General features: G+C 51.0%; 2 protein-coding genes across 4 annotated transcripts; both read right to left on the reverse strand.

Moving 5' to 3' along the window:
• Nucleotides 1–1,456: 1,456 nt before the first annotated feature.
• Nucleotides 1,457–25,435, reverse strand: LOC144936963 (uncharacterized). Of its 3 annotated transcripts, XM_078864217.1 has the most exons (7): nucleotides 25,404–25,435; nucleotides 13,219–13,710; nucleotides 12,821–12,910; nucleotides 11,339–11,542; nucleotides 9,531–9,647; nucleotides 5,666–5,971; nucleotides 1,457–3,702 (listed from the first exon to the last, which is right to left on the reverse strand). In XM_078864217.1, the coding sequence occupies exons 2-7, from the start codon at nucleotides 13,679–13,681 to the stop codon at nucleotides 3,080–3,082; spliced, it is 1,803 nt and encodes a 600-aa protein (XP_078720343.1). In that variant the 5' UTR covers nucleotides 13,682–13,710; nucleotides 25,404–25,435; the 3' UTR covers nucleotides 1,457–3,079. The 3 variants fall into 3 exon arrangements, 2 of the variants coding, with proteins under 2 accessions (XP_078720343.1, XP_078720344.1); XR_013637530.1 differs by lacking the exon at nucleotides 1,457–3,702 and having other exon boundaries at nucleotides 5,833–5,971; nucleotides 11,397–11,542; XM_078864218.1 differs by lacking the exons at nucleotides 1,457–3,702; nucleotides 5,666–5,971 and having other exon boundaries at nucleotides 9,248–9,647; nucleotides 11,397–11,542.
• On the reverse strand, nucleotides 14,673–20,294 carry LOC144936709 (uncharacterized). Its single transcript, XM_078863844.1, has 2 exons — nucleotides 18,999–20,294; nucleotides 14,673–15,184 (listed from the first exon to the last, which is right to left on the reverse strand). The coding sequence occupies exons 1-2, from the start codon at nucleotides 20,292–20,294 to the stop codon at nucleotides 15,170–15,172; spliced, it is 1,311 nt and encodes a 436-aa protein (XP_078719970.1). The 3' UTR covers nucleotides 14,673–15,169.
• Nucleotides 25,436–25,820: the final 385 nt, after the last annotated feature.

The raw sequence follows: 25,820 nt of genomic DNA on the forward strand, positions 1-25,820 counted from the left end.
CCACGACCTCCTTCATACCAGGCGAGGTAGTTAACATCTCACCACAAAGGAGCCCTAATCTTAAGATCAAGCAAAGATCTACGACAAGAATTTGCCCAACTGCATGAGTGTTTTCGTATGTCTCTCCGTGTCTGTGTTTATGTGTCTAAGTTTGTACTTGTGCCTCTAACTTAGAAGTCACCAGCCACCCTGCTTTTCAGACTGGCTCACTAGGCACGGGTCCCACAACGTTATCTGGCTACTCAGGTGGGTCGCAAGTTGGGAACGTTTGAAAACCCCTGCCAAAGGGAAATGTAGCATTTAACATCTGTACAGTATGTTGAAACCGGTCCAGACTTGGCTTGGACTGAACCAATTTTGCCAAAATGATGAACTCCCACGTCGTAGTGCTGACAAGACATAACACGTGTTTTTGTGTGTCGATACAGATATGGGAAGGTGCATTGTCTGCTTATATATATCGTTACACATTCTCCACAACGATGTCCATTATGTCGTGTTGTTGTTAAAGAGGGTAACGTCTGAGCTGGCATGGTAGATGTCATCAGAACTCGAGTGATGCTGTGGTGGCCACTGGCCGGCAGAGAACCCACGCCAAGTGGCCACTCCTCTGCCAGCTTGCGGCAAGGCCAACGCCGCTGCTCGGGGCTCCTGTGCCTTGGGGAGTTGTACTGCACTACGATCCTCTTCAGCTACCGCTGTGACGATGATGTCCCCCCAATCTCGCCTGTTCTCCCACGAGGATGCGGGTTTAAGTAGAGCGCAGCTTCATTTCTTAGCAGTTAAATCGTTGATTTGGCGCTTTCGTGACTGCAGGAATTACTCTTTGGTTCTTTTGGTAAAGTCACGCAGAAAGAGAAAATAATAAATTAAATAATAGCATACGACGTTTCGTTTGCAAAACAAGCAATCATCAGGCACACAGCACTGTGCCCATGTGTGTGTCTCTCTGTGTCTGTGTTATCTCTGTCTGCTTACGTGTCTGTCTGTGTCTCCTGTTCTGTTTAATCTCTCTCTTAAATTTAGCAATCTTTGGAAGAACCTAATCAACCAGGTAGGGTGTTGACTGTTATGTTAGCCGACTATCTGTGTTGTATTACATTATATTTCTAAGTTTACTAGGTTTTGTTTTCTCTTTCATTTGTACCTGATGATTGCTTGTGTTGCAATCGAAACGTCGTATGCTATTATTTAATCTATGATTTTTTCTTTCTACGTGACTTTACCGAAAGAACCGAAGAGTTAAATCGTTGCTTCACATCAATACCCAGAATAGTTTTCTTCTATGTATGAGATTTTACAATATCCAAACTTTCTAAAAAACAACTGGATATAGCACGTGTGTCCATCATAAGCACCTCCGATTAGCACAGTTGGCTACGTGTGATGCGAAAGAAGTTCAACATACATACATACGTAGGTAAATTTCACAACATTCGACATGGTTATCACACAGACTTCAACATAAACACTGGTTAGGGAAACTGGAAACACTTTATGGAAAGTCCGAAATGGTTTATGCTTGATAAATAAAAACTAGACAAGAAAACATAAATTATTGAAAACAAATGCAAAATAGACAAAACGCTTTTCAGTCAAAATTCCGGTGGCAGCAGCCTTGTGTGTTCGAACTGCCATGGTCAGGAATTGCTTATGGATGGATGACAAGACGCGCAATCAACTGTGCACGCTGACCCAACAGTTGATCACCATACGCGCAGTCGCTTGGGCACGGGACGAAACGCGTTGCTGTGAAACGGTTTCTGCCCACACACTTCGTTCGTTCCTCAGTCCGCTTGTCCTGGTGAGGGTCGCGGCAGCAGCATGCATGCTGAGTAGGGCGGTCTAGACCTCCTTTTCCCTGGTGACTCAAGTTCTTCTTGGGGAATTCCCAGGCGTCCCCAGGCCAGCTGAGCGACATAGTCCCGCCAGCGTGTCCTGGGGTAGCCCCGGGGTATTCGCCCAGTGGGACGTTCCTGGTAGAGTTCCAGGGGCAGTCTATCAGGAGGCATCCTTACCAGGCACCTCCTCTCTAGCACTCTGGCATAAACTTGACCCGGGACGGTGAGGAGTGCGATTCCTCTGTAGTTGGAGCACACCCTCTGGTCCTCTTTTAAAAAAAAAATGGTAACCACGACACCAGTTTGTCAATCCAGAAGTACAGTACCTGCCTTCCATACAACATTGAAGAGGCGTGTTAACCACGACACTCCTACACTGCCCAGCGCTTCCAACAACTCAGGGCAAATCTCGTCCACACCAGCAGCTTTGCCGCTATGAAGGCCCTCAACTGCCGCAGCGACATCAGCAGCCGTCAGGGATCTGACCCCCCCAGCTGTTTAAAGGGCTGCCTACTCACTATTACCACTGATCTAGCAGGCCAGTGTGTATACCGTACAAGTGTTACGTTTCAAATAAAAGCAACACTGTGCGTCTCCCTGATTAACGTGGTCGACACCTTTGTTGTGTGCGAAAACAAATGTCAAATTGGCAAACGAATGACACTCATCGTCCTCCCGGTTATAAAAGCACCGGCAACATCACAAATGACCGCTGTGAGGGCCGAGCCAACATAGCAATCGCATCACTGAGAATTGTACAACTAAACGTTGAAGTGACTTCCTCTCCAAGATGCTTGAAGACCAACAACATGCATGGTATCGTGCTACAGGAAACACGTGGAGAATGAGGGTGACCATTCCAATACCAACGCAGAGGCATAAGGGCGTTGTATATGAAGCAACTCTTCAAGCCATTGAACGGATGACCAGACTTCAACAGTTGTTTTGCTAGTTGCTTTTCAAACACCATACGAAAGAAAGACTTGTTGTCGAGCCTTTTATACATGACACTTACAAGAGACATGAAGACACAAACCCTCATTATCTAAAACTCTTCAAATAAACAAACTGCTGCACCTGCCAGGTTTCTGTATGTCCATTAATAGATGTGTGATTACCAGTAACACAGGAAGATCAAGTGTCACTCTCCACATTGCCATGGCCACAGCAACATGTGTTTACTTAATGAATGGCAGACAGGTACAATGGCAGACAGATTCGATTCTCTACCTGGTGGTTTAAATGTCAGCTGTGTGGATGACACTGCTTGGAGGTAGGCTTTCCAAATTGGCATGGGCTAAGATTCTATCTTTGTCACGTGTGTGTCTTTGCTGATGGCCCACAAGGTGGTGCTTGAGCCGGAAAGCCATGCCGCACTCCGCACATGCAAAGGGCTTCTCGCCGGTGTGAATGCGCTTGTGCCGGATCAAGTCGAACGACTGTAGGAACACCTTCCCACACTGCTCGCACGCAAACAGCACCTCTCCTGCGTGGATCCGCTCGTGCTTCCGAAAGTACTGCAGGTCCCTGAACTTCTGGCCACACACCTTGCACTGGTAGGGCTTCTCCCCCGCTTCTCTGCATGTGTTTTGAATATAGGGGGCGGTTACTTTTAAGCGCTTAACGCAATTTTGTATGGCACTTCCACTTGCAGAGTTCATGTTTAGACTTCTGGCGTCGATGATTTCTGCATCTGTTTGGAAGTGCGGTCTGATCACGCTGGCTTCCCTGTCGGCGAGAGGCGCTGCACTGTCATTCGTAGCGATCCTGCCATTTCTGAAACAGTTTAACAGTGCTACATTCTGTTGGTATATTCCAGCGATGGTGCACGTTTTCCTCTTACCATCCTCCCTTCTGGGTTCTATAAAAAAACACAACAGAAAATCTGTGTCTTAGCGCTTCATACAATAACATTTAAATTTTTGTAGAGTACGTAAGTATGTTTGTATGTTGAACTTGTTTCGCACTGTACATAGCCAACCATGCAAATCGGAGGTGCAACTGCATCTCAAGACCCTTAATCAAAAAATGTGTAGTGACATAAGAAGGGAGGGGCTGCTGGGGGCTCTGGGACCCCAGGCGGGTCAGACACTTAAGCCTCTTGGCGTCAGGCGTTGAGTTCCCAGGCGCTTAATCCCCTTGGCGCCGCCAAAGGGGGGGCTGTGTGTGCTCTGTGGGATATCTGGGGGCGCACACGGCCCCACCCCTCGTTGGGGACTGGGCATAAAAGCGGAGCTCCCTGGACGATCAGGGCCAGTCGTAGCTCAAGACCCAAGGCCCAAGACCAGCCATCGGAGGACCCTGGGAAGATGTGAGAGCCAGTGGTGACCCTCTGGAACTCCCGACTCTACGACCTTGTGAGGGCGAGTTCCAGAGCGTAGCCAGAGTAGAGTATCTAGGCTGTGTATCTAGGCTGTGTACCTAGGCTGTGTACCTAGGCTGTAACAGAGTATCAGGAGTGTTGGAGAGTTGGAGTGTTGGACTGTTGGAGTACTGTTGGAGTGTTGTATTGTAATAAAGAAGTTACCTCTACAAGTGTCTCCAAAACCCGTTACAAATGAAAGGTGAAACGGATTTAAAGGATCTTATGTGTTTAGTTTGTTGGCCTTCCCCCCCACCTCCGATTATCATGGTTGACTACGTACGGTGCGAAAGAAGTTCAGCATACATACAGAGTACAAATACGTGATCCGAGGTTCCCGTGTGAGGATGACGTCACGAGGGAAAGGAGAGAGAAGGCGGGGCGAGAACAAAAGAGAACGTCGCAGAAAGAGAGGGGTGACGTCACCGGAAGAGGCAGGGCTATCGGTGGCGCCTCTCGGTGGGGATCGGAGTGAGGAGGACATGTGTGGCGTGAGCTCGTGGAAAATAAAGAACAGTGTGGCTCCCCCAACTTTGGCTGGTGGACTCATTACACATACATAACACATTGGCTGGGGGAAAAAAATAAATCATAATAAAAGTGATAACAGTAAAACTAGACCTCTAACTCCACAACACAAATTAAAATCATCGAAAAAACTGCCGAGACTAAACTGACCGACGCAACGACCGCACAAGCATGAATATATGTCTAGAAACGTCCCAATAGCCATTAGGTTAAGCATGCACAGTAATTACTGCGGGCTGTTAGGGGGGGCGTAGGCTTCAGTACGCCAGGATCCCCTCTACACCCTTTGAAATGTAATCTGTGTGCCGCTGCAGGAACCCACACACCCTACACTCCTGACACAATACAGGACCTTACCCTCCTCCCCGCACTCCTTCCCTCTGGTGCTTGCGGAGAGGCAGTGCCTGTGGTCAAATATCCGAGGGGCGAGGCCACACGGACAGTGCCCGTTTCCTATTCCTTTACGCACCAGGCTAACACGCTGTCTTATGCATGGTTGCCGAACGAATACATTATGAGGTCGCACTCATTACACACAAAGCACGTGCCACAAATGAACCACAATACCGAGCTGATCTCGTCAAGGAATAAACTATCATCGCAGCAGCTTTTGGCTAACCATCGAACAAAGATGGTCACTGCATCGCGAGCTTTCAAACGCTCTTCCTTCCGATATTAGGAAGCCAATGGAGCCATGAACTTAAATTATCTAGATTGAAAACTAATTTCGATAGAACTGCTTTTTACATCTAGTTTGTTGTCCTCCCCCCGCACCTCCAATTAGCACGGTTGGCTATGTGCGGTGTACAAAAAAAGTTCAACATAAATACATACAGGGAGCTGCCAATGCCACGTCAAAGCGAGAGGCACTTGCACAGCGCTTGCTGCTTGCGACTACAGCGCAAGGCTGCGAGCGTGCGGGGGCTGTGCACACCTGCATGGTGCTGCTGTAGAGGCTGCGCTGTGGCGGTAGTGGCATTGGCGATGTGGGCACTAGGGGCGTGCTGCCCGCCGCTCTCGCACGCTCGGGGCAGCGAGGCGCCAACGCAGCGAGACTGTTCCTGGCCGCGGAGACTCTGCCGTGAATCTTTCCGCACACTCCACGAAATAGCGTCGTCATGCCCGAGTGATGACGCCGAGCAGCCCGTGTTGCCGCAAGGCTCCTCCGGCGCTCCGCACCGCGTCACAGCGGACTCCACGTTCATCGACATCGAACGAGCCTCTTTGGATTTGATGTCATCTGGTAAAAAAAAAAAGACAAGTTTGTGTACACGCACTGTAGAAACCACACGGAATGGAAGAATACAGCATGTGATAATAAAGATAGAGGATTTCGTAAATGAGTAAACTTCAATCTAAATAAAATCATAATGAACACTCCATCAAAATCTGAAGAAAAAATGTATATATATTTATAAATCTTATATATAAAAGTCTCCGCGCGCTTGCGGGGGATTTGGCTCTCGGACGGTGGGGTTTAAGACCGAAATAATTTGGCAGCCGGCACGCCCTAAGCCCCGTGGTGGGAATAGGCTATTCCGTTTTCACGTCCGTAAATTTAAAAGTCGTTTAATTAACGAATTAGTGCCATTCTTATTTTAATTATTTACTCATTGCGCGACATCGACTGTACCAACTCACGACAATTGCGTGGGGGGGGGGCGGACCCTGCCAAGTGAAGCGCGTTCGCTCCAGCTCACGGGGACATTTTATTTTACGTGTTTAACATGGAATAAATATACAAATCACGCTGCCCATTTCTCTTCACAGTGTGATGTCCTCTTCCCCACCCCACCCCAATGCGTGCAGTCACTGCTATAAAGTCCTTAGATATTAATTTAAATTATTAAAGCGCATACATAGTATTATTCTGGCGAGGGCGCGGGGATGGTGGGGGGGGGCGGGAGTAGCGGCCCAGCCCGCAGCCTGGCAATGTCTCACCTCCTCCGGCTTGCCAATCTAGGCGAGGCCGCGGGCTCTGCACGGGACGGCGCGTCAGCACGCCAATGTCAAGTACAATTTAATTGCATCTTTCGCTAAGAACTGAAGGTTTATTGTTTACTATTATTAAACAAATAAGTTTACAAATATTACAATGATAATGTTTGTGTGCATGTGAGTCGATGGGTTTCTATGTGTGTGGCTCCATGTCTGTGTGTAAGTCCATGTGTGTGTCTGTCTTTTTCAAATGGACAACGCCCCATGTGTGCGTACGTACAAGTGTTTGTGTGTGTGTGTGTGTCAGTCCATTTGTGCGCGTATCAGTCGCTGTGTGTGTGTCTAAGTGAATCCGTGTGTATGAGTCGATGTGCGTGCAAGTCAATGTGCGTTTGTGTGTCTGTGTGTCAGTCGATGTGTGTGTGTTAATCCATGTGTGTGTATCTAAAGTAGATGTCTGTGTGTCACAGTCCATATGTCTATGTGTGTGTAGGGCAATGTGTGTGTCAGTCTATGTATGTGTGTGTGTAAGTCCATGTGTGTGTGTCTTAGTCGATATGTATGTGTGTAAGTACATGTGTGTTTACGTCATTGTGTGTGTCAGTCCACGTATGTCTGTGTGTGAGTCGATGTGTGTGTTTGTGAGTCGCTGTATGTGTGTACGTCGATATATGTGTGTAACTCCATGTGTGTGTATCTAAAGTGCATGTCTATGCGTGTGTGAGTCCATATGTGTGTGTGTAAGTCCATGTGTTTGTGTGTGTGAGTCGATATGTCTGTGTGTGTCAGTCCATGGGCATCTGTGTTAGTCGCTTTGTGTGCGTGGCTCCATGTCAGTCAGTGTAAGTCCATTTATTTGCGTGTCTGTAGGTCCATGTGTGCGTGTGACTGAATGTGCTTTATTGACCTGCTCAAGGCCTATGATACCATCAGTAGGCGTGGCCTCTGGGTTGTTCTTCATGATTTCGGAGTCCCTGACCAGCTGCTCATGATCATCAAAGATCTTCATGATGGTGAACGGACACGGGTAAAACTACCTGCCTAGGAGTCAGAGCCATTCCCTGTACACCTTGGGGTGTGACAGGGATGTCCTCTGGCTCCCTCATTATTTAACATATCTTTTGACCACGTAGTTCGTCAAGCCTTCAATGGCTGTACCTGAGGAATTACCATGTGGTACAGAAACAATGGGAGGCTGATCAATGCCCGGGTGCGGTCAAGGGATGACTCCCTATTGCTCAACCATGTTAGGTATGCCGATTCTCTGGTCATTGCTGCTCACTCAGAAGAGGAGTTGGAGGCACTGCTGCTGAACTTGGAGCTTGCCACTAAGAGGTGGGGCCTTACCATCAGCCCCACCAAAACTAAGCACCTGCCTGGGTATTTTGTACCATCGAACAATCCACCCCCACAACTCACAATTGGTGATGCGGCAGTTGTGGAGAGATTGCCGAGATTCCCATACCTGCCCAGTGTGCTTATGAGTGGCTCCGGTTTAACAGCAGAGGTCTCACTCCAAATCAGTCGAGCGCCATTATCTTTTCATCGGTTGCGTTACACTGTGTGGAAGATACCTGGTCTCTTACTCCGCACGAAGCTTTAGGTCTTCTCGGCCACGGTAATTCCCTCCCTTCTCTACGCTTGCAAAACGTGCACCGCCCTAATGGAACATCTTCGCCGGTTAGAAACATTTAGGCTGGCCTGCTAACGATCCATCCTGGGTTTAACCATATATGTGTGTATCTCTAAGTCAATGTGTTTCTATGTGTGTGGGTCAATGTCTGTGTGTAAGTCCATGTGTGTGTCTGCCTTTTTCGCCCGAGCAACGCCGGGTACATACCGCTAGTTAGCATATAAACACGTATTAATGGAGTGGATAAACATCCCAATATAGGACCACAGAGCTTGGGAAATTGTTGGTAGGGCCGGTGCCGGCTGCCTTTCTGGTCCTCTAAAACTGTGCAGCGCTACAATTACTACAGCCTTGATATGCGATTTGCATCAATGACGGAACGATATAAAAATGTAACTTTATTGTACAGCAGTATCGACCTCTACAGACACCCTGACGACGGTCATTCTGGCTGTATGCAACACACACGTGAGTGTACAATGTCTACGTATTCCTACGTGTTTATGTACGTTTATATTCCCTGTACCACGGTACACGTTGAGTCACGATACTGTGAAAATGCTCCTACTCTGGAGTTGTCGTGGCGAGATGTTAACTTCCTCGCCTGGTATACAGGTCGTGGGTTCAATCGCAAATCTGACGCCTGTTGTAAATTTGGAGTTTGCATATATCTCTCTCCTCTTGGTCGTGTGGATTTTTCCCCCCACATTTAGAAACATGCATTTAGAGTATTTGGCTGCAATACATTTTCACATAATTGTAAGCCATACTCTTTGGTTCTTTCTGTCAAGTCACGTAGGTATAAAATAAAATAAATCACGACGTTTCGGGCGCAACACAAGTATCCATCATCAGGTGGGAAAGCATGGTCTGCTGCTGAGGCAGACTGAATTGTAAACCACATCGTTGAACTATCATTGGTGGCCTGGTCGCTTCTGAAAAATAACTATATAGCTCAGTGGGCCTTACCTGGTAATATTAAAAAAGTTTAGTTTTAAAAATTTATAGTTTTAGAACTCTGTATACCCAATAAGATCTGGTTCCGATATAGCTTTCATGGATCCCACCTAAGCCTACAGCAGAAAATTACTTTTGTTATTTAGTTTTTGAAGATTATAAATTCATTTATTTATACCTCTTAAAACCTTGCTCACATTTATTAAAAAGTTTTCATTGTGAAAATTCCACACAAAATCTTTACAACAAACACAGGAAATCACCGACTCACCAACGTGTATGATGACACCTGCTTCTGCGTCGAGGTTCCACGCACGACGCTCTGGGTTGTCGTGTTCTTCGCCATCGTTTAGATCTCCACATTGGGCCACGGCATCAAACATTTCATCTGCGATAGATAGCGGTACCATTTCCTTGCCATCACGGGCCGATTAGAAGAAGCCTCGCAGCACTTCCACAAAACAAACTACTCTGGGTAACGAACCCAATAGCCACTCGGGCGACCGTGCAGCAAGCGGTAAAGCAATGGGCACCGCATCAGCCGCTCAACCCAGCACACGGTGGTGCTCATCGGCATCGGCAAGTCAGACCTGGTGCTCCAAAGTCCACTTCCCTCTTGGCGATAACTAGCACGTTATTTTACTTCGGTCCATACTTTCACAGCGTGGAAGGGACAATTTTCCCGCACCTCCGATTAGCACGGTTGGCTATGTAACGGTACAAAAGAAGTTCAACAAACATAAGTGCATTTCTCGCAGCGGAACCAAAAAGAGACTTGGCTCATCCACGGAGGCAAGCACCTGCTGCATGCCTCCGAGGAGCACCGTGGCCAGCGTCAAGGCAATGGGAACGCGGGGCGAGTTGGCCAGCGTAGAAGGGAGCAACATTGAGAGAGTACAAGTGCAGGAAATGAACCCAGGGGATCGGATGCATTGCCCACGCATTGTCCAAAACGATCGGCGCGCCACGTCTACCCCCACGTCACCTACAAACGTTTGCATCAACTACGAACATTTTCCCTGTAGGCGAGATAATGCAGGGCACAGCCAAGAACAAGGAAGGAGTGGGAAACGTAAGGGATTGTGGATACGCCAGCAACACGGCACTAGCCGGATCTAGTGGGGTGGTGACACGGCAGAGGTTCGCAGTTCCAACCCGGCAGGCCGCTCTTGTTCATTCTGCCGTGTGTAGAAACCATCAAATGCTTGGCGCCATCTGCTTTGTAGTGGACGTTAAAGATCCCGAGATGTCAATTGAAGAGGAGTAGCGCGTTGCACCGGTGGCATTATGAAAATGTCCCCAAATTTTAATAACTACCAGCAAATTACTGAATGAGGAAATCACACGGCAATTGTCGCCCCCTGCTGTAAAACTTAAGAAGCTGTCCTGAAAAAGAGCATTGATAATTATTCCACTTGGGTATACAAGTGGAATAATCATAAAACTTGTACCCACACTGCACAACAGCATAGAAGCAGCAGGCTTGGGAAAATATTTTTAGAAGTAAAACAATAAGGCAAACGACTCCATTCACATGAATGCTGCAACATTGCAAAGTCCGTTTGCATGCATATAGATAGGCGGATGTGACAAGGCTGTCACCGACAAATGTTCAACACAAGACTAACAATGCGTGTTCATATATTGCTGCTCAAAACAACAGCTAGCACATGACTCGGGTGGTTTAATACACGCCACGTCCAATATATTAGATTTTTGCACAAGTAACATATACGCTTCAGCAACCCCATGTTACGGTGTTCAGGAAGTTCTAATAATCGCTTGAATGGAAGACAAGCGAATGGTTGACGTGACAATACAAGGTGAGCTTCCGTCCCTCGACGTCAGGATTGAATCCAGGACCTCCTGTATACCAGGTTAGGTAGTTAACATCTTGCTACAGTGAAGGAATGGAGCCGAGTGAACCCACAACCAGGATTTGACCTCATAGCCGCTCAATCTACTGCTGAGGCAAATGACCGGTTAATCACCCGGTCGTGAGGTAGACTCCGACATGCAGGCAATGAAACGTTGTCGATAAATATTTACACAAAACAATTAAAGCATGCGACACCATACCTATTGGGGACCCTCCAAACGAATCGTCTCTTGAGATGTCATCTTTTTCGACTTTTACCTCCACCAACGTTTCGGGTGTTTTAATGTCTCCAAGAGTGACCTCCAGCGCCGGCGACAGCCTTGCGGGACCTGGGGCCTTCTCTCGAGGCGAGGCCATTCCCCTGGGCAAGCTGTCGTCTTTTTTCACAAAAATCCTCGTGGGGCCTGAAACGAGAAATTATTCATTGGTATGCGCAGCAACATTTGAATCATTCACAGAGTTCTGCACGATTAATACTCGGAGTTAAACGAGTCACGATTCTCCACTCAAGCAAGTCTAAACTATATAAACTATTATCTTTTATTTACCACTAAGCTGCTATGTTTCTCTTTTTAAATCCTTTATATTAAGTTCACTTGCTTGCGCGCTTACGACCGTGCAAATCTTTCGGTCGTTTTTTAACCCACTTCCCGTGATCCAATCGAGCTGACATTTTGCACACAGACTCGTTGTGCATGACAATTTATTTTCTTGAAATTTTTTTTCCAAAATTTTACACTTTTAGGAAAAAATAAATTTTATTTAATTACCAATTGCTTAATGGTGGCAGGCAATCATCTGACCCATAGGTGGCAGCCATCTCAAGCCAGAGGACGAGAGGACTCTAGCCGCCACGCATATAAAGAATTTATAGTGAAAAACTTTGTTTTTACGGGTTAATTTTTTCAGAAGCAAACTGGCCACAAATGATAGCTCAACAAAATGGCTTATCATGTAGAAATTTATAGCAGCCGAATTCTCTAAATGCATGTTGATTCTAAATGTGGAGAAAAAGCCATCCGACCATGGGGAGAACATGCAAACTCCAAACATATAGTAGGTGTCAGGGTCGGGATTGAACCCATGTACTCTTGTATGCCAGGTGAGGTAGTTAACATCTTGTCACCATTCGATCAGCTACTTTTACCATCCATTGTATTATCTGTTTGTGTCTCATTTGTAGTTCTTTCACTTGATTAGCATTAAAGTAACATGCACATATAATCCGGATGTAGTTTGTACAAATTAAAAACACGTTTGTGATTACGTGTGACTTGGTGTGTATCGTGGGCCTTAACGGTCAATACGCAGACGAATCGATGCATTCTTGCACCCCTAAGGCCGTTAAATTCATATTTTTAACACAATTCAGCATCAACGCTTACCATTATATTTTCTCTTCACTTTTGAATTTCGCAAAATACTAATCTATTTTTTAGTATTCGTGTTCGGCCTAATTTTAACAATCAAACAAATGATGTTCTGGCACCAGAACTGACCGTAATCGGACATTTACTCTCCATGGTTACCGAGTGCTGATCATGACTCATGCCATGTATCGGAAGAGAGTGGCTGTGCAAGTCATCACGAATTCCACCCAAGAACTACAGCTTCAAACATTCTACAGATGTTATGATTACAAAAAAAACAAAGAAACACACCCATGTCACTTCGATATTTACCTGGCTCCAGCAGCGCCTCCATGTTCTCCTCGTGCGCATCTTGAGAATCTTCCGTCATGCACGGATCGGCCAAAGTCTCATATTCCTCAGCTTGTTTCAATGAGACACCACGAAAGAGACCCAGCATATTTCATGCATGATTAGAGTGCATCAGATTGAAGTCGAAACGTGTGATTGTGTACACCATAAAGGTGGTATTCCAAACACCGATCATCAACAAATCATTTTTTGCAGGCAGACCATCAAACCGTTTTGAACAAACGCTTCCAATGACATCACATTAACTTATGGTATGGCACGATTGTGAATATCTGCAAACGTCAACAAATACTGTACACATTCAACTCTGCAACACGATGTATTCAACTAAACAGTAAATTCCACAGTCCCTCCATCACCTGCGTTTGAGCAGACTCCAGCATCCGGGTCCTCCAGCGTGTCCATGTAGAGCGCAGGCTCCAGACAGCTGAACCTCTCCGCCGACTGCTGCAGCTCCTGGCTCAGGGTGCTGAGCATAAGAACGATGGCTTCCAACAATCCACTGAGAAAAGGCTGCAGCGGGGGGCCGGAGTGAGACCCGGGCAGCAGGGAAAACCTGCCGCTTCTCTCCTGTCGCTTGGTAAGCAGCGCTTCTGTGGCTCTGCGCACTGCGGCGTAGAAAGCGAAAGGCAGCCTCTGCTTGGCGGCAGAGAGGAACTCAGCACGGATCTGCGGCTGCTCGGCGCAGGCCAGGAAGGATTCATAGTCGGCGACGCCGAGCTCCGCGTCCACGGCCTCGACGGCGCGTGCGCTCACGCCGTGGGCGGACAGCCACCCGGAGAAGTCTTCTCTGGGATTGATGGAGACTTCAAGCATAGCCATGGCAAGCAACGCCGGACCACCTCACCGACCTGCAGCGTGGAAACATCAGTTCACCGGGACACCGCATGCAAAGACCAATGTAAGGCAAGTATGTCATGATGCAGCTGAAGCAGCTTAGATATCGAAATTTATAAACACTCAGATTGGATCAGATCCTGAGTGACAGTGCATTTACCAATATCCAATTATCCTGCAGTGAACAATGAAGCCTGTTGCTAGACTGGGAAAGCCCTGGTCTACTCGACTAAGACCTTTAAAATTAGATTGTGCATTTATTGTATGAGAGACCACAACGACACATTTATTGGAAACATCATTCATCGTTAACCTACGATTTCTTACAAAGAACGTCTACAGTATGCCACACAGTGCTCTAACACCGAACTCAAGATTAATTCTTAGCCTCTGTAGTAACGCTCACGACTCGTTCACACCGGAGTTGGAGGCACACTTGTTTATTTAACACCAATGTTGTGACATACACATTTGAGGGGGTATCGGCCCCCTCACCCGTCTATCTGAGGACACACCTCTCTAGCTAACCCTAGCCTGCCTCTGAGTCCTCCACTAATGGGCTAGGGGAGGCTATCTTGGCCCGACACTGGTCAGTCGGGCCCGGTACCCAGAGTCCAGACCAGCACTGGCTCTGGCTCTGGTACCACGCCACTGGCTCGAGCCTGCGCGGTCCTGATAAGGACGGCGTACCAGGGGGAGTCCAGGGCTCTATCTCAGACGTCTTCCGCCTCCTCTTCTTTAGCTCAACATCACTCCCGAGCCCTTCGATACATTCCCCTTTTATACCCAACCCCTCCCTGAGGGGTGGGGCCCCGGGGGATCATAACGACCGAATCGACCCCCCAGGGTGTCTGGCGCGGACGTCGCAGAGGGCACCTGCTTGTGCACACATGTAGCCCCGCCTACTGTGTTTGTTTACCATAGGCTGCCATGCATAACGGGCTCTCTCTCTAACACCCCTACATCACTCCCCCCCGCATAGCATGCAGCCGTCCCGGCTGCCAACATACAAAAATTTGACAATAAAGGTGCCTTCACCCCCTGACCGCGCGTGTGCCTCACTATTTTTGAACAATAACAGGAACCAGAACAAGAACGCAACAACAAGATGAGAAACAACCCGACGCACCCCCCCCCGAATAAATACGAATTCCGTAAAAAAAAACAGCCTATATACAATCAGCAGGGAACCCACCACGCACACACAACACACGGTGAACCCAACATATGTACATCCGAGGAGCGGGGAACACACCACCCACACAACACCCAATAAACACAACAGCTATGTACACATTTTCCGGCCTCACAACAGTTTGCGCATTTTAGCGCGCGTCCTTGCAGCGGGCCCCTCGCACGGGGTAACCCCGCGTGGCGGACCATCAGGTGGCGACTGTCCGTCTTGGGGTGAGCATTCATCCGACTCCGCGTGACCCTCGGTATCCGCAGGAGGGGTGATCGGGCGTGAGCCCGTCACTCCCGATGCTCCTGAAGGTGGCACAGCCGGCAAGGCATTAGGTGAGAGCGACGGAGACGGACCCAGCGAGTCGGCCGACCCCCCACACGTTTGGCCACGCGCGTGTGAAGTGGGATTGTGTACCGCTGCGAAGGGTTTCAACCTAGAGGGGTGCACGAACCATCTCCGCTTCCCCCACTTTATGCGCACGCACTGCGGACGTAACACCTCCACCACTTCCACAGGGCCCCGCCACGGCCGCACCAGTTTAGAGGAGGTTGCCAGTGGCACCTGGGGGCAGTGCAACCATGCCTTGTCCCCCGGCTTCCACTGCAGTATGTGCGCTCGACTCAATCTGAGGCGCTCATTCGCCTTCTGACGGAGGTCAGAGTTTTGCATTGCAGCATCCCGTGCCTCGGTCAATTTGTCCAGATTAAATTTAACATGGTCAGCCAGATTAGTTTTTCCCTGCGGCACGGGGATCCGCAACTGGGCACGAACAGGCGGGTCTGGTTCTCGGCCGTACATGAGGTAAAAGGGAGAAAACCCCGTAGCTGCATGGGGTGCCATCCGGTACGCCGCCAAGACCCCCTGAATTTGTAGGTCCCAATCCGTTTGCGAGTCCGAAACTTGTTGTGATAACATGGACGAGATGGTGCGATGCAAACGTTCGACCATCCCGTCAGTTTGTGGGTGATATGGGGAGGTCCGAATTTTCTTTGTGCCCAGGAGATCGCAGACTTGTCTGAGTAGTTTACCGGAAAAATTTCTGCCCTGGTCGGTCAGCAACCTCTCCGGAGCACCTTTGTCCAGGACATAACCCTGAACAAAGGCCTCCACGATGGCTGCTGCCGACTGGTTGGCCAGAGGCCAGGCCATAGGCCAGCGTGTAAAATACTCGACACCAGTCAACAAATATCTATTCCCCCTGGGGGTGGCGGGGAATGGTCCCAAAATGTCCAGAGCGACCAGCTCGTTTATCCTGGACACTTTGATCGATTGCAAAGGCGGGTTAGACTCCCGTGCCGGCGGTTTGCGTTGTGCACATTGAGGGCATGATCCCAACAAATCCCCAACATCCCTCGTCATGCCAGGCCAATAAAAATCAAGTTGCAACAAGGCGAGAGTCTTTTGGGTCCCCAGGTGTAGGAGGCGCTCATGAGCGGCCCATACCACCCTACCCCGCAACCCAGTAGGGACCACCAGCCGATGTCGGCGTGACTTCCCGTCCCAATGCATCAGCAGACCTTGGCACATTTCCCATGCGTCGGAACCACCTCTTTTTCCCCCCGCCGCACCGCCAACGCGACGTCGCCACCCGAGGAGGGAGACATCCTCCATCTGGAGGCGCCCCCATTCAATGACGGGCAACCCCAACAGGGAATCTTTGCCCTGTTGTTCGATCGAATTAGGAACCACTGCATCGTCGTCGTTGGCGGCCGCCAAGACAGGTAGCGATGTGTCCCCTGGAGGCCTGCAACGTCCAGACCCCAGGAGGCATGCACACTCGGAGGCGGTTGGCAAGCGTGACAGAGCGTCCGCGTTGGTGTGGCGAACGCCCTTACGGTATGTGGTTTGGAAATCGTAATCCTGGAGGACCTCCAACCATCGGGACAATTGTCCCGATGGCTGTTGAACCCTCAGGGCGTACTGCAGTGCCGCATGATCTGTGCGGACGGTGAAACGCCGACCGTACAGATATGGGCGATACTGTTGGATGAAATGGACAATTGCCAACAGTTCCCTACGGGTGACACAATATCGTTGCTCCGCTGGAGACAACACCCAACTGCCGTACGCAACCACATGTTCCACGCCGTCAACCACCTGGGAGAGCACGCCCCCAATACCCGTGTTGCTCGCATCGGTGTCGAGCAAGAACGGTTTTGAAAAATCAGGGTAAATCAGGGGAGGAGCGTTTACCAAAGCATCCCGAAGGGAGCAAAAAGCAGCCTCCTCCTCCTGACCCCAGCAAAACCGAACCCCTTTAGATGTTAAAGCATGTAGGGGTTTGGCGATAGTCGCAAAATTAGCGACGAAGCGTCTATAATACGACGCAAACCCAATAAAACTCCTAACCTCTCCCACTGAGGTGGGAGTCGGCCAGGAGCTTACACACTGCGTTTTGGCGGGATCGGTAGAAATACCTGAGCGCCCCACGATGTGCCCCAAATAACGCACCGACTCGCGTAACAAATGGCATTTTTGGGGCTTAAATTTCAAATTAGCAGCCCGCATCTTTAGGAAAACCGCCCGCAACCTCTGGAGATGTTCCTCAAAAGTTTTGCCAAAGACAATGACGTCATCCAAATAAATCAGGCACGACTCCCATTGCAATCCAGCCAAAACCAATTCCATCAACCGCTGGAAAGTTGCCGGCGCTGAGTGTAAGCCCATCGGCAACCGGTTGAATTGAAACAGGCCGTGCGGAGTACGGAAAGCAGTTTTAGGCTTTGAATCATCGTCCAGAGGAAGCTGCCAGAATCCCGAAAGTAAGTCCAATGTGGAGAAGAATCGCGCTCCCGCCAAGGCGTCAAGCGATTCGTCCATCCGTGGGAGCGGGTATGCGTCGGCAACCGTAATTTTATTAAGGCGCCGAAAGTCAACGCAAAACCGCAACGAACCGTCCTGCTTCTTAACCAGGACGATCGGCGCTCCCCAAGGGCTGTTGGAGGGAGAAATTATGTCGGCGGCTAGCATGTCATCAACAGCCGATTTGACATGGTCCTTTTCGGCGGGACTCAACCGAAAAGGATTTAGGCGTATTGGCGCGCTGTCACCCGTATCAATATGGTGACGCAGCAGATGAGTGCAGCCCAAATCGTATTTATCCCGACTGAAAACGTCGGAAAATTCCCTCAGTAGTGTCTTAAGACGTTGGCGCTCTAAATTTGACAGGTCCGTCGATCCCGCGCAAAGCGCCTCGAGCCACCCTTCATCGCTGTCTGAATGTGGTCGCGGTGCAGGGGCAGCGCCGACATGACTCGCGACGGGTTCCTCACAGGGCACCGGCGTTGCGTGAGCAAGCACGGTCCCCTGTGGGACCACCACCGTCTGCGAGCCCACATTGAGGACCGCGATGAAGGGTTCTCCATCCCCTCTCACTATGGTCTGGGCCGGGAGTAAATTAGGTCCACTGACCCCGGCCCTAGACGGTCCCAGCAAAACCCCTTGAGCCCCAATGCCCTTAGCGAAGGGCCGCCGAAGTCTCAAAGGAATTAACATTTGCGCCCCCGGAGGAACGCGCACCGTTCTATCTACGAACGCCGGCACCGTCGCGAACGCCGTCCGGCTCGTAGCGGGGGATGGCAAAAACGCCATGCGTCGGCCCGATGGGAGCTCAATGCATCCCTGGTCGATTAATATCCTAATCGGCATTTTGGCCAGGAAATCCGTCCCCAGCAGGCACGGAACCGCCAGCGAGGAGGAAACAAAAATCGGCCCAGATAATTTAATATCCCCGACACAAATTTGGGCTCGAATTTGTCCGATGATGCCAAGTGAACCCCCGTTAGCAGCAAAGAATGGCACGTTAACAGGCATCAAAGGACGGCTTTGGGCAGGGAGAATGTTATAAATCAACTCCGAAATAATGGTCGCCGATGCTCCTGTATCGACCAGGATGCGCACCTCGACCCCATCGATGTGACCCACAACGGCCGACGACCCTGACGACGCAGCTACAACCCGATGGGCCAACACGGACCACTGGCTGGGTTCAATCTGAGTACCCAGAGCGGTGCGTGTTGGTGCCATGGTACGCGATATTGGCCCCCCCTTCGCTGCGGTGTTTAAGTGTGCGACGGGCGTGTGCGTGGGCCAAACGTGAGGGGTGCCGCGACTCGCCGGATTATGATGGTGGAGCTTGTGACGAGGGCCGGCGTCCCGTTGAGGTGTCGTCCTGCGCTGCCCAGGAGAGCGGCACCCCGAGGCGACGTGGCCCCGGATGCCGCAGTTGTAACAGCGTGGAAGCGCTGGTGACGACGATGGATGTTGTAGACGGCTTGAACCGGCCCGGTCCTCCCGTACTCCCGCTCCATGCTGCCGTTGATGGTCGATGGCGCAAACCTCTTCCGCCGGGAGGGTGGCTGCAGCGACGGCACGCCCGCTCGCCGCCTTGCTGGCCTTCCGTCGTTGAGAGGACAGGTTTGCGTGGAGAAGACGGGCCGCTTGGAGGGAGCACATCTCTGCATCGTCCTGTGCGACAATGACGATGTCTAAGTCGTCCGCCAGCAAAAGTATCTTCTCTGTCACCATGGCGTCGACACCCTCGTCATCCATTCGTGGAAAGGCCTCCTTCGCCAGTGCCAGGAGGCTTGTGCGGTACGCCAGGGGCGACTCCTTCGTCCCCCGCTGGCGATCGTAAAAGAGTTGGCGACAGTCCGATGGTGGACCATATACCGCCGACAGCACCTGCATCGCCTTCCGCAGCGTGGAGCGCCTCTCCTTCGAAGCCGATGTTAGAGTGGCGAGGGCGTCGCTGTCGAGAAGTGCTGGCAGCGCGCGGAGAGCCTCGGCGTCTGTCCACTGTGCCATCTCCTGGTGAGCGAGGAAGCGCCGCTGGAAGCCGCCCCAGTCGCCATCCTCGCCCACAAATTCCTTGAGTGGAGGAAGCCGCTGATGTAAGGCAGCGGCTGCAGAGGAAGAACGCACTCCCTCGTCCGCCTCACTCAACTCAGCGTCGGCACGAACCAGCGATGGCATCGCCGGTCGCACCCGTGGTGACGTTCCGCCCGTTGGTGGTGACGCGGCAGGTACTGTACTCCCGCCGTTGGACGCGATGCTTAGAGCGGCCACGCCCTCAACAGCAGCTGCAGCGATGGCGGGAGTTTCAAAATGTTGCTCCGTGGAAATGGCGGGAAGGCGCTGTGATCGTCGGCTGCCGTTGCCCCGTGGCGGTCCCGCAGCCCCCAGCTGCGTGATGGTGTCGAGCATGGCGGCTGCGGCGTACAGCAGCTCGGTCAGCTTCGCGTGCGCCTCCCTCAGCCCCTCCATCGACGGCTCCCCTTCCTCCAGCTGCTGTGGCGTGGATGCGCCCAGCCCCGGCAGGTCGATGGCATCTTCAGCCGTCTCGGGCCCTCCGACTGCAGTGGTGTCTTCTGCCTCTGGTACCCCGACTCTAGTCGTCCGGCGTGTATCCATGTTCGTACTTTGTTTCACTTCTGACGCCAGATGTAGTAACGCTCACGACTCGTTCACACCGGAGTTGGAGGCACACTTGTTTATTTAACACCAATGTTGTGACATACACATTTGAGGGGGTATCGGCCCCCTCACCCGTCTATCTGAGGACACACCTCTCTAGCTAACCCTAGCCTGCCTCTGAGTCCTCCACTAATGGGCTAGGGGAGGCTATCTTGGCCCGACACTGGTCAGTCGGGCCCGGTACCCAGAGTCCAGACCAGCACTGGCTCTGGCTCTGGTACCACGCCACTGGCTCGAGCCTGCGCGGTCCTGATAAGGACGGCGTACCAGGGGGAGTCCAGGGCTCTATCTCAGACGTCTTCCGCCTCCTCTTCTTTAGCTCAACATCACTCCCGAGCCCTTCGATACATTCCCCTTTTATACCCAACCCCTCCCTGAGGGGTGGGGCCCCGGGGGATCATAACGACCGAATCGACCCCCCAGGGTGTCTGGCGCGGACGTCGCAGAGGGCACCTGCTTGTGCACACATGTAGCCCCGCCTACTGTGTTTGTTTACCATAGGCTGCCATGCATAACGGGCTCTCTCTCTAACACCCCTACACCTCTATAGAAACCCAAGATTACTCTGATGCAAAGTCTGACAGAAGACCCAGATTGTCTGGATAAGATAGATAAGTCCCTGGCAAATGTTGTTGCTGGGAAAGGTTCTGGGCGCGATCGCCTCCGTCCATGTCGAGGGGCAACCTGGCCACCTCAGTTCTCCTCGTGCACACTCAGGAGCCATCAACTTTCCTCGAGCGGTGAGAGAATTTGCTCCGTAGGATGTGAGACACTTTTACGGTACCCGCTTCATAAACCCAGCAGGCCACTAGGCATGTGCTTAACATATCGCTCTTGTTCGCTGCCTGTACTAATTGGCAAGTCAGTGAGGAGCACCTGCACTAATTAGGCAAGTCAGTAAGGCGTGGGAGCGGGTAGTTTGTGATAAACTACCTCAGGGGGTGATGACCCTGCCTTGCGCGAGTCCCAGGCACAGCTGGCCCGGCTGTCAGTACCTGGTAAGGGCCCCTCCCAGGGTTACGCGGTTTTCTCACTGCCTCGTGAGCGTCTCGGGAGAGTCAATGGCTAAGGGAGTAAACCCCAACAGGAAATCAGGAGTGGGGCCCCTCAGGCGGTTTTGTGACGCACAGCGGCACATTCCCGGCAGCCCCTGCAGCCAAACTGGCACCAAACGTCGTGCTACGCACTCGTTTGGACCTCACCAGCAGGGCTGATGGGGGGATCCTGACGCATGGGCAAACCCAGGATTTCCAGAATAACCTTCCCGGGCTTTGCCCCAACAAGAGGTGCAAAAATGGGGAGAGGACACTCCTCGGCCACCTAACACTCTATTCACCTCCGGAGATTCATGACCAGTTCTATGAAGAGCTTCACAATATTAGTAGCAAAATCCCCAGCTCTGAGCACGTTTCTGTTGGGAGACTTCAATGCAAGGGTTGGGGCTGACCACGACGTGTGGCCCGCATGCCTTGGCTATCACGGCATCGGAAAGATGAATGCCAGTGGCCAAAGACTACTGGAGCTTTGTTCATACCACAATCTCTGTATCACAAACTCATTCTTTCTCACAAAACCATGCCATAAAGTATCATGGAGACATCCAAGGTCTCTTAATTGGCACCAACTGGACCTCGTCATCACCCAACGAGCCCTCCTCAACTCAGTACTCATCACACGCAGCTACCACAGTGCAGTCTGTGAGACACCGATCACTTGCTGGTATCCAGCAAGGTCAGACTACGCCCCAAAAAGATACACCACCTCAAACAAAAGCGCTACCTACGCATCACCTCTGCCAATACCTCCCTCCCAGAGCTCACTCAATCATTCCAACACAGCCTTGAGCAGTCCCTACACGACACACCAGATGGAAGCGTGGAGACAAAGTGGGCGTACATCAGAAACGCCATCTTCAATGCAGCCATCAATAACTTCGACAAGCAGACAAGGCAGAACACAGACTGGTTTGAGGAACACCTGGCTATATTGGAACCCATCCTCCAAGCCAAGCGCATGGCGCTCCTGAAATACAAGCAAGTCCCAAGTACAGGATCTTTAAGGGCTCTGAAAGCTACCCACCAGTGCAGCTCAAACGACCGCCAGACGCTGCGCCAACAACTACTGGCTGAACCTCAGCAGTAGGATCCAACTCGCCTCTGACACTGGCAATATCCGTGCCATGTATGAAGGCATCAAGACAGCCTTTGGTCCAAACATCAGGAGAACTGCCCCCCTTAAATCCAGCACAGGGGCCAGCCTGAGATGGCTTGGACACGTGCGCCGCATGCAGGATGGCAGGATACCCAAGGATGTCTTGTACGGCGAGCTGACATCAGGCATACGGGCCACTGGTCGCCCAGTCCTGCGCTTCAAAAATGTCTGTAAACGGGACATGAAGAGCTGCGACATCAACCCAGACGACTGGGAGAAAACTGTCGGTGACCGACTCAGCTGGCAGCAGGCTGTGAAAACAGGCTTCAGGAGAGGCGAGGAGAAAATACACACTGCTTGGCAGACCAAGAGGGAGCGACGTAAAGAAAAAGCAATAAATACCTCTGGAGCTGCCACCACATTCATTTGCAATTGCTGTGGCAAGAATTGCCACTCAAGGATTGGCCTACTAAGTCATTCTAGGCGCTGCAAAACCTACAGCTGACCACGTAAGGCGTGAAAGAATTGTCTCTCGAGACACACAGGCACAGCCCTATGAGTAAGGTGCAGCTGCACTAATTAGACAAGTCAGTGAGTGCAGCTGCACTAATTAGACAAGTCAGTGAGATGCAGCTGCACTAATTAGACAAGTCAGTGAGTGCAGCTGCACTAATTAGACAAGTCAGTTAGAGGCAGCTGCACTAATTAGACAAGTCAGTGAGTGCAGCTGCACTAATTAGACAAGTCAGTGAGTGCAGCTGCACTAATTAGACAAGTCAGTTAGAGGCAGCTGCATTAATTAGACAAGTCAGTGAGTGCAGCTGCACTAATTAGACAAGTCAGTGAGTGCAGCTGCACTAATTAGACAAGTCAGTGAGTGCAGCTGCACGAATTAGACATGTCAGTGAGTGCAGCTGCACTAATTAGACAAGTCAGTGAGGTGCAGCTGCACTAATTAGACAAGTCAGTGAGTGCAGCTGCACTAATTAGACAAGTCAGTTAGAGGCAGCTGCACTAATTAGACAAGTCAGTGAGTGCAGCTGCACTAATTAGACAAGTCAGTTAGAGGCAGCTGCACTAATTAGACAAGTCAGTGAGTGCAACTGCACTAATTAGACAAGTCAGTTAGAGGCAGCTGCATTAATTAGACAAGTCAGTGAGTGCAGCTGCACTAATTAGACAAGTCAGTGAGTGCAGCTGCACGAATTAGACAAGTCAGTGAGTGGCAGCTGCACTAATAAGACAAGTCAGTGAGGTGCAGCTGCACTAATTAGACACGTCAGTGAGGTGCAGCTGCACTAATTAGACAAGTCAGTTAGAGGCAGCTGCACTAATTAGACAAGTCAGTTATAGTCAGCTGCACTAATTAGACAAGTCAGTTAGAGGCAGCTGCACTAATTAGACAAGTCAGTGTGGTGCAGCTGCACTAATTAGACAAATCAGTTAGAGGCAGCTGCATTAATTAGACAAGTCGGTGATGTGCAGCTGCACTAATTAGATGCTGCACGCGAGGCATCAACTCTGCTCGGGTCACTTCAGCTGCGAGGGAAATGAATGAGACGGCGAGGGGGGACTGGAAGTTCGCCTGCACGCAACTTCCAGGGAGCGCAGCATCCCCTGCATGGCTCTGTCGGGGTTCAAGGTTTGACAACAATCGTTAACATTCTACAGCACAGCTGCAGACCGGCGTGTGGCTGCTGTGAGGTGGTGTAGCGGGTAGCGCGCGGCCATCCGGCCAACAATGGTGCCTTTTATTAGAACCGGTCCTGGGCCTCCTCGAGGTCGACTCCGCCTCAAATGCGTCCCTGGTGCGGTGTGTAAACATCGCCACGAGGGGCTGGCCACCCCCCTCCCTCGTGCGCCGTGCCGACCTTCATAGGCGCTCGCTAACAGCACTTGGCCCCGACAGTCCGTTAAAGCTACACGGGGGATCTTTGTCTTTGGTTGTGAGGTTGCGAATGGGGGGCGCACGAGGCTGCTCGAGGTGCGCGTCGACCTCCACTCGCACGCGAAGTTGACCCCCAGCGCGGTGCCCGCGAGGTCAACAAAGGGAGAGGGTCACGTGGGGTCATGTGACTGGTGGGTGTCGTGATCACGGTATCGCGGCAACAATAATCGACCCCACGAACATTTGTCTCATTTGCATATTAATTTGTTTTAAATACACCTTACTCTTTAAAAATATATATTCGTTTTTTTTAATTAAATGAGGGTCCCGAGACAACTGGACCACCCCGTACAATGTCCTATCGTGTTGTTGTATTGTTTGTTGTTGTTGTATTGTTTGTTGTATTTTGTTGTAGTTGTATTGTTGTTGTATTATTGTATTTGTTGTTGTATTGTTTGTTGGTGTTACGTTCTGACCGCCCCTCCTGGCCACCTGTGAACGGGAACTTTATAGCTCATCAGATTCCTCCACTACAAATAATGCGATTCAACTGAGGAACGCGTTGGGCCGAGCAACCCCAGGCAACCACCGACTCCGTCCCAGCGCTCGACCGACCCCGAGGCGCCGCCCCCCCCCCCATAAATCGACTGCCCAACACCTCGTTCAGAATGGGCCCGCCACAGAGACGTGATGTTACACCGCAGGCTCACGACCGCTGTAGCCACCCCACCATTAACCTGGAGCACCCCCACCCCCTGTGCTCCCACGGGGGTGTTGGAGGGTGCTACCCCCGACCGCCTTTGTCTCCCCCGCGCTGCTCAGGTTAGGCAGAGTTGGCCCAGCGCGGAGGTGAGGGGGGGTGCCGGGACAGTCATGGACGCACGGAACCGCCACCGTAAGGGGGGTGTGGGTCTCAGTTCGTCACCACGGCGTGAGCCCGGCGTGAGACAACTCAGCGCCGCCACGACCACCAAGGCCGCCACCACCACAGCCACCTCGCCACTCACCGCGAGCGCCACGTGACCACCGCCACCACCGCCTCCCGGAAGTGACGATACCCCCTTCACCCCCTCCACCCCTTCCCCCCCGCGGAGGTCACGTGTCACGCCATGGGCGGTGTCTTGTGGGGCAGCCACGCTGTCACGTGACAGGGGTGCTATGCCCAACGCTTGCGTCAATTGAATCAGAATCAAAATCTGTGTTCATAGTGGAGGAATCCGATGAGCTGCAAAGCTCTTTTTCACAGATGTCCGGTAGGGCTCGGTCAGAACTTTACAACAACAAACAATGCACAAACACGATAGGAGTGCAAAATATTGGTAAAATTGTGCAGGGTGGACCAGATGTCTTGTGACCCTCATTTAATTCTCTAAAACTTTATATGTTTACTAGCGAGAAGTACCCGGCGTTGCCCGGGCAAAAAA

This window comes from Lampetra fluviatilis, chromosome 17, assembly GCF_964198595.1.
Source record: "Lampetra fluviatilis chromosome 17, kcLamFluv1.1, whole genome shotgun sequence".
Taxonomy (NCBI): domain Eukaryota; kingdom Metazoa; phylum Chordata; class Hyperoartia; order Petromyzontiformes; family Petromyzontidae; genus Lampetra; species Lampetra fluviatilis.

What these genes read in the sequence shown, in the direction of transcription:
- LOC144936963 (XM_078864217.1), bottom strand. Translation starts at nt 13,681, where the DNA reads ATGGCTATGCTTGAAGTCTCCATCAATCCCAGAGAAGACTTCTCCGGG. An exon ending in GGAGGCGCTGCTGGAGCCAG is followed by an intron (nt 11,543 to 12,820) that starts GTAAATATCGAA and finishes TTCTCGTTTCAG; the next exon opens with GCCCCACGAGGATTTTTGTG. An exon ending in TCTACAGCAGCACCATGCAG is followed by an intron (nt 3,703 to 5,665) that starts GTGTGCACAGCC and finishes GTTTTTTTATAG; the next exon opens with AACCCAGAAGGGAGGATGGT.
- LOC144936709 (XM_078863844.1), bottom strand. Translation starts at nt 20,294, where the DNA reads ATGGATACACGCCGGACGACTAGAGTCGGGGTACCAGAGGCAGAAGAC.